The sequence below is a fragment of the Musa acuminata genome, chromosome BXJ3-6 (genome assembly GCF_036884655.1).
Source record: "Musa acuminata AAA Group cultivar baxijiao chromosome BXJ3-6, Cavendish_Baxijiao_AAA, whole genome shotgun sequence".
NCBI lineage: Eukaryota > Viridiplantae > Streptophyta > Magnoliopsida > Zingiberales > Musaceae > Musa > Musa acuminata.
In genome coordinates this window covers 14,692,187-14,699,848 of record NC_088354.1, presented here as the reverse complement: position 1 = coordinate 14,699,848, position 7,662 = coordinate 14,692,187, and the positions used below count along the sequence as shown (strand labels likewise).

Sequence of the window (7,662 nt, the reverse complement as noted above, 5' to 3'; positions counted from 1 at the left end):
AAATCTTTTAATTATCTTGATATAATTTTTTTTTTGTAGCTAACATAATTGATAAGGATATAGATGAGGGATTGTGTTCAACTTTAGTTTTTGCACCATCTTCAAATGTACTATATTCTCAAAGTTGCTACTATCAATGATCACCAAGCATACCTTGTCGTGAGAAGTGCATTTGGTGTGAAATACATTCTTTCTCACCCAACTTTCATCCTTAGTCATATAAGACACTTTTAAGCCACGTTGTACCATAATAGACATATCATGATCAGCATAAGTCACCTCTTCCTCCTCCTCACTATCATCATATTCTGGTTTGTTATTGGCTTCATCTCCTTCTCCATCACTATGACCTTCAACCAAGGTAATAATCATCTTATTTGGACAATCTAAAGCAATATGCCCAAAACCATGATATTTAAAGCATTTTCAACCACTAGTGTAGAAAAATTAGGTATTTATTTACTGGTAACTGATCCTTCACCCTTGTTTTATACCTTTGACACCACCTAGCTTTGGAGAGTAGGTTTAAAATTTTCTCCTCTTGTATAATCTTCTTTTGACCTATATCGAGAACCCTTTTCAAACTTCTGTTACTTCTCAACTTTTAAAGCCAGCTTGCTTGCATCATTCAAAGACCAATATAGTTGGAGTTGAACCACTTTAGTAATATTATATTTTAGACTTCCTAAGTATCTTGTAATAGTTTGTTCCTCTTATTCTACAAGCTCTCCTTTTAACATGAGATTATCAAACTTTACTATGTACTCCTCCATACTAAAATATTTTTGCTTGAAATCATAGATTCTGAGAAAGATCTATTATCTATAATTGTCAGGCAAGTATTTTCTCTTCAACTCTCTTTTCATTTTATCTTATATTACGATCTTACTCTTCCCCTCACGTTTTCTTTGCTTCCTCAAGTTTTTCCACTAAAAAGATGTATTCCTTTTGAGTTTGAATGTCATAACCTTACCTTCTTTTGTTTTAGTAGTTCATGAAACTCAGAACATTCTTTTCACCATATTAAACCAATCAATAAAGTCATCAATATTGATTTTACTATTAAACTCCAAAATATCTAACTTTGAGTTGTATTTATTCTATCACTTGTCTTGGTCTCTATACCTTACTCAGTATCTTCCTAACTCTCTTAGGTGTGGATGAGAGAACCAAACTCTTTGGCATCATTTTCATACTGATTATTTTTTCTCCAAAGTTCTTTAATAATTTCATTCCTTTCTTGTAGACTACTTAGCAATCTTTGTAGTTGCAACCTCAAAGACTCAACATTATTTTCACGGTCACTATCTTCATCAATTAGATCTTTTCAATCATGTCTTGTCATAATCTCTAGTTTTTAGCTTTGATACCAAATTAATACCAGGATAATAAAGAATGGAATTTGAAAGACTCGTAGTTGAACTTATTGGAAACATTTTTGGAATAGAGATAAATAGATTCAATAAGTTTAAAATCACAAAGGAATACAAAAACTCATCACCTTAAGGATAATTAAATAAGGATATAGAGCTTAAAAATGACTCACCACTTAAGAAAATATGTAAGAGATATAAAAACTAAACCAATTACCCTGTGATAAACCAAAAAGTTATAGAGTTAAAAGAGAGAACTCAAAGAGTTTTTGTAAATACAATCAGATTTTACTCATTTCTAACTCTAAAACACCAAAATAAATATTAGTGTATCAAACAATCCTCAAAAAACTATGAAATTTATTATTTTATTATTAATATCTAAGTCTTTTAATATATTTCTTGATCATGAAAATAAATTAAATTAACTTTCTCTTTGAAAATCGATCAAGAGAGAGAATCAATCAAGTTCAACGAATCTACCCACTGAACCATTCATTAAATAAACATTCTTAACTTTCTATATGGACATACTTTTGACTTCTTTTAAAATAAGTTAGAAAGTTAAGAGTGTAAGCTTTTTTAAGGCATGCCCCTTAATTCTTTAACAATCAATTCAGGCTACTCAATCAAGTTGGGCAACCTACAAATTTGAAAAATAAGCTTATAAATTATTTGGCTTATGGGCTGTCATCTTTGAGAGGTGTGGACTAAAGATTATGGGATAAGATTTGACTCTCGTTTGATTAGAAAATGAGTTACTGATCATCTCCTTCGTGAAAAAACCTGTTGGTATCGATAGAGGCTGATGGTCATGTGAATCATGGAAAACATGCTCTCCCATTCAACCTATAGCTCAGCATATCAAATATGATATGATTGTAATCCCCAATCATCATCTAATGGGAAAGTAGAATTAGAAAATTGAGCTATTGACCTCTCTCCATTGTGGAAAAACCTGTAGGTATCGATAGAGCTGATGGCCATGTGAATCATGGAAATCATGCTCTCCCATTCAATGATAGGATCGATAAGATTTTGTGGAAACACCTATCAATATCAGAAAACTCTAATGCTCTTTTTTCTCGGCTGTTTTAGCTATTTGTGCTAGAATTAGAGGGCTGATTGAAACTTGGGATAATGAAAGATGTTGGATTCACTTTGGATCGATTTTGACCTCAGTACTGAAGTGCAGAACATGAGCTGCATCGATGAGATTGTTACATGTAGATGGCAGATGGCGGATGTCGTTGACCAAGAAAGGCAGTAAATCTGCTATTCTCGTTGACTGATGGGTAAGAGACACGCAACGCGTGCCAACAATAAAGATTTGGGGTGTTGGATGCTTCTATAGGTCCGAGCCACCACTCGGTCAACCTTCTTCCAACTCTTCTGTAGATTCTGTTCTTCCTCCACCTCCTCAAGTAGACCACCATTCATCGCGGGGAAACGGGAGCTTTACCCTTCTACCTTCGATTCGTCTTCTCTGTCAATATTTCAATGTATTTGACCCGGTAGCTGGTGCCTGCAGGAGATACAGTTCCCATTTCAAGCACCCAATTTAAGTCCGCGCCCTTGGTTATCCTGCTGCCCTCTAAAGCAGTCCTCCATGATCATGGAGAAGGAGGAGATATGGAGGCTGGTCTTTGTGTTATTCCTTGGCCAACTGGTTTCTTTCTTCCTTGCGGTTGCCAGCTTCACTTCTTCTTTAATAGCAGAGCTGGGTAATCTTTGCATCAGCGGAAACTCCATAATCTCTCTGCTTCTTTGTACTGACTTCATGGTTAAACCTTGCATTTGAAGGTACTGATGCACCACTCACGCAGTCTTTCTTCACATACCTTTCCCTGTCCCTAGTTTATGGTGCAGCTTTCCTGTACCGGCGTCAGAAGCTTCTGGTGAGGCTTTGTTCTCTAACATATGCATCTGAGCTTGACAAGTTCGGTCACTTTCTATCTCATTCATGCCTTTGCTACTGGGATTTCCAGAGCTGCATTTGGTTTCTAGGATCTGTCACATGTTTTTTGCTTGTGCTTTGCAGGTTGCTTGGTATTGGTATTTTGTGTTAGCCTTTGTTGATGTGCAAGGGAACTATTTAGGTAGTCTCTTTTTCTTCAGTTTCTAGTTGAATTTCAATCTACTTTAAAAAATATGTTGGTATCATATGAGAATATCACTGAAATGCACAAACCAAATCAGAACATGAATTTAAGCTCCTTATCATCCCTTTGTGGGACCTGTCTTACCTTTGGATCTTAGTATGCCACACAATTATTGCTTCTCTTTCTACTCAAAAGCTTAGGAGAACAAAGATGGTGCAGGAATAAGTAGACGAAGGTGGTTTCGAAGCTCAAAAGTATCACCTTTTAAAGTGACTCATTATCTTCCCATTGAATGATTAACATGTGGATGTTTATGAAAACTTCAATGTCAGGACCACATTTAGTAATTCTAGGAGGGGGGGCATCAAGGTGCTTATTGATTTTAGAAACTTAGGTAGTTCCAAATTTTTGTGTTTTGTATCCATTGAAGTTGCCAAATTAAAGTTATAATGACCGAGTGTATACCAATCCTCTTGTAACTTTTGGGATTCTGATATGATGAATAAAACTGGCCTTCAGATAGCTAAATTTCTTGACTAATATATAGATGCATGTATGATTTGCTCCGTAATTATTTGTCTTGTCTTGCAATTACTAAAATTCTTCTGCCTTGGTGATAACGACTAAAAATTTGTATGTAACATCAATCTAATTTCCTCTGTCTATTTCAGTTTGATATAGCATATTGAAAGGTCAAAAAGAAATAAAGAACGATGATCTTTCTAATGCAGTTATTAAGGCTTATCAGTACTCGTCAATCACTAGCGTCACACTACTGGACTGTTGGACCATACCATGGGTGATAATTCTCACCTGGCTTGTATTAGGGACAAAGTACAGTCCATGGCAATTTTTGGGTGCAGCGGTTTGTGTGCTAGGCCTCGGTTTGGTGCTTCTCTCTGATGCAGGCGTATCTGGTGGAGGTAATTAATTCACAACTCGGGTGCTTCCTGGTGATGTTTCCTTGTGCATCACCAGAAGATCATCTAAGTGTCCTCCATCAGGCTCATTTTACAGTATGCAATTTGATCTCGAGCATTCGACAGTCATCAGCACTAGGCAGTTTCAGTGAACAGCCCTATAGCCCAATGGCCATGAACATAGTCTAAATTAAATGTCTTGCTTGCAACTATGACAACTAATTTGACTTGCAGGTGGCACAAAACCTATTATCGGTGATATACTTGTTATTGCAGGAACATTTTGTTATGCATTCAGCAATGTTAGTGAGGTTAGTCAGCGCTCTGTAATGTTTTGATCCTTCCCATATGTATTACAGTTGGTGATTTAATACATAGTTTCACCGGTATCCTTACAGATAATTACTGATCTTAATGGCTCACTCTGCAATAACATTTAGGAATATTGTGTTAAGAAGAAAGATCGAGTTGAACTACTCACAATGCTTGGGGTCTTTGGGGTGCTAGTCAGTGCATGTGAGATGTATCCTTTCCAATACATAAAGAGGACTCAGTTCTGTTTTTCTACCCTTTTTTTTTTCGCATTCACTACTTTATCATCAGTTGCTTGTAGATTTTGTTTTGATATGAAGGTCAGTCAATCCTTCATATAAGATCCTTGTCATTATATTGTCAGCTATATGTGATGGTCAGTTGATCTAGATTATGCTCGATCTGGTCTAAATTCCATAACACTCTTAGATCTATTATCGAGAGGAAAGACCTTGAATCAGTTAAGTGGTCTGCCACAATGGTAAGCATTTTACACATTGGAATTATTTGCAGTATCATCTTGTGGTCATCTATATTTATGTATCGCAAGAAGCATACTAATATTATCATCAACTCTATTACATAAATTGCACCTTTTTTATTTTTGCATCAAGATATCCACCCAAAGGGCTCAGCTGTCAAGAAAAAATAATTTTTTTCTTACTTGTTGCATTGTCATTCTTTGAAGGAATTGATTATACAATTTTTCTGGTTCTACAGATATCTTTATTTGTTGGCTTTGCTGCATCAGCATTTCTGTTCTACACCGTCGTTCCCTTTGTTTTAAAGGTTAAATTCCTGCTAACTCAACTTCATGTTAGTGCCATAATGAGCAAAAACAATTACTAATTTTCCTACTTAGTATTGTCCAACTGAGATTTTCTCTGGTTCTAATAAAGTTTGGACTCCCAGAAGGTTGATTAAAGGTCCCAGTTGCACTTTACAAAACAAGATGGTCCTTTTGCAAATCACCATTCACATTTGATCCACAGATTTTACTTAAAGCTGATTGAGAAATTAGTGAGTGTAACTGCATTGTTCAAGCTGAATAAAAGTTCTGTATAGTTTCTCAACTTGATAATAAAATTCAAAATTATTCTTATATATATCTTGTGGCATTTAGAACCATAACAATTACAGTAGTCCAGTTGACACTGCTACTCCGTAAGCTATTTTCTTGAGGTTTACAATTGGGTCTCTATGCTCTTATGCATGGGAGTTTTGACATGCAAGCTTTTGTAGCCCTACCACTCTTTTTCTTTTATTTGGTTTCTGTAACATTTCAACATATTTAGAAAATGCAGAATCCGGGAGAGATACAATGATGCTTATCATTTGGTATGAACAGCTCACATGCAGGGCTGCATCCACCTTTTAGCTTGCAAAAATTGGAATCTTCAGTGACCAAAATTGAGCAACTAAATATGTATCAGACTTTAAGACGACTACATGCTGCTATGAATTTTGAATAAAATTGTTCAAGAAAAGACAATGTGCACCCCGGAACCACTCTGTATCCACTGGCTTAACTGTGCCTAATCGAAACTATGGCTAAAGAGAGGAAGTTGGACACAAAATGATTTATGATTTATGTAGCTGAACTTGTAAATTTTGCTATTTTTCTCTTTTGTTTGACACTTTCACTTGGACACCACAATTTACATCTAAGCAATTACATATCTGATGTATAACACAGTGAGGACTGATGAGCCTCATCCATGCAGATGAGTGGAGCAACTCTGTTCAATCTCTCTCTTCTTACATCCGATATGTGGGCGGTGGTCATTCGCATTTTCTTTTATCATCAACAGGTATGCCTTTATTCCTTTCCTAGATCATACCTCAATTAATGCATTATGCTTCATTGATGATGATTTATTCATGTTTATTTCAGGTGGATTGGTTGTACTATCTTGCATTTGGCCTGGTTGCTATCGGGTTGATTATCTACTCAGTGCAGTAAGTTTCATTTCATGCCAAAATGCCCCAGAAACAATACAAATGTCATAATATCATGCAAATCGAAAGGCTAAAGCTTGATTCTGCTTTGTCCAGAATCTAAAAGCTTTTGTCTCATATACTCTAAAATGTTTCAATTATCACTAGTGATAGCAAAAAGGCCAATGGAACGACCAACGAAGATGAGTCCGAATCTTTACAGTATGAACGACTTGCCGAAGAAAGTTCAGCGATATATAATGGCGTCTTAGCAGCCTGATTCTGATACATCTACTGGTACAGAGATCAAGGAAGCCGCAGATGGTCCAAGAATGCAAGAATGGAAGTTAACTGAAGTTTTAATGTCATCAGTTTGATTAAAGACAGTGAAATTTGTACGATTTCAAGATTTGGGGAACGGATATGCTAAATAGAAACATAGATTGTAAATATGAAATAAAATTTATTTTTGACCAGCTTGACCTCTCTCAAGTGGCCACATGTAATTCCACTAAAATTAGATAGTGGCATCTTTTATGAGGGTTGAGTAGCTTCTCTAAATCAAGTTTTGGTACAATTACTCATTGTATTAACTACTTGTGGTTTATTTGGTTACCTTTTAATCATCAATTAGTGGCGTAGCGCCAATATAAATTCGTCAACTTGAGTAGATAATTGTATAAGTTTTTATTCTTTGAATTAGAAGTAGTCTATGATTAATTGGTATCCTACCATTATAGTAATTCCCAAGTCTATTATTGTTGGAAAATAAGATCAATCTGACAAGGAAATGAGTCTCCTTCTCATCTATATTTAATTTATAACAACTCAGACCCAAATCATCTGATCTCAAAAGAAAACAAAAAGCTAGAGTTCAGTCGGCTGCTCTCGAATGCGCACACTTATTATGTCCCTCTGATTATGTGAGATTTTTTAAATCTAGAAATTTGTGCATTAAATATGAAATCATTGCCGACCTTTTAGATCAGCAAAAAGCTATAGACAATAAGAAGACCA

General features: G+C 35.6%; 1 protein-coding gene across 2 annotated transcripts; it reads left to right on the top strand.

Annotated features, from left to right (window-relative positions):
- The first annotated feature begins 2,732 nt into the window (after positions 1 to 2,732).
- LOC135639406 (uncharacterized) lies at positions 2,733 to 7,307 on the top strand. Of its 2 annotated transcripts, XM_065153146.1 has the most exons (11): positions 2,735 to 3,097; positions 3,177 to 3,271; positions 3,415 to 3,472; positions 4,207 to 4,398; positions 4,630 to 4,706; positions 4,836 to 4,918; positions 5,137 to 5,188; positions 5,428 to 5,496; positions 6,432 to 6,518; positions 6,602 to 6,666; positions 6,814 to 7,307. In XM_065153146.1, the coding sequence occupies exons 1-11, from the start codon at positions 2,983 to 2,985 to the stop codon at positions 6,923 to 6,925; spliced, it is 1,005 nt and encodes a 334-aa protein (XP_065009218.1). In that variant the 5' UTR covers positions 2,735 to 2,982; the 3' UTR covers positions 6,926 to 7,307. The 2 variants fall into 2 exon arrangements, with proteins under 2 accessions (XP_065009219.1, XP_065009218.1); XM_065153147.1 differs by lacking the exon at positions 5,428 to 5,496 and having other exon boundaries at positions 2,733 to 3,097.
- Positions 7,308 to 7,662: the final 355 nt, after the last annotated feature.

What these genes read in the sequence shown, in the direction of transcription:
- LOC135639406 (XM_065153146.1), top strand. Translation starts at nt 2,983, where the DNA reads ATGATCATGGAGAAGGAGGAGATATGGAGGCTGGTCTTTGTGTTATTC. An exon ending in TGTGCAAGGGAACTATTTAG is followed by an intron (nt 3,473 to 4,206) that starts GTAGTCTCTTTT and finishes TTTCTAATGCAG; the next exon opens with TTATTAAGGCTTATCAGTAC. An exon ending in TCGTTCCCTTTGTTTTAAAG is followed by an intron (nt 5,497 to 6,431) that starts GTTAAATTCCTG and finishes TCATCCATGCAG; the next exon opens with ATGAGTGGAGCAACTCTGTT.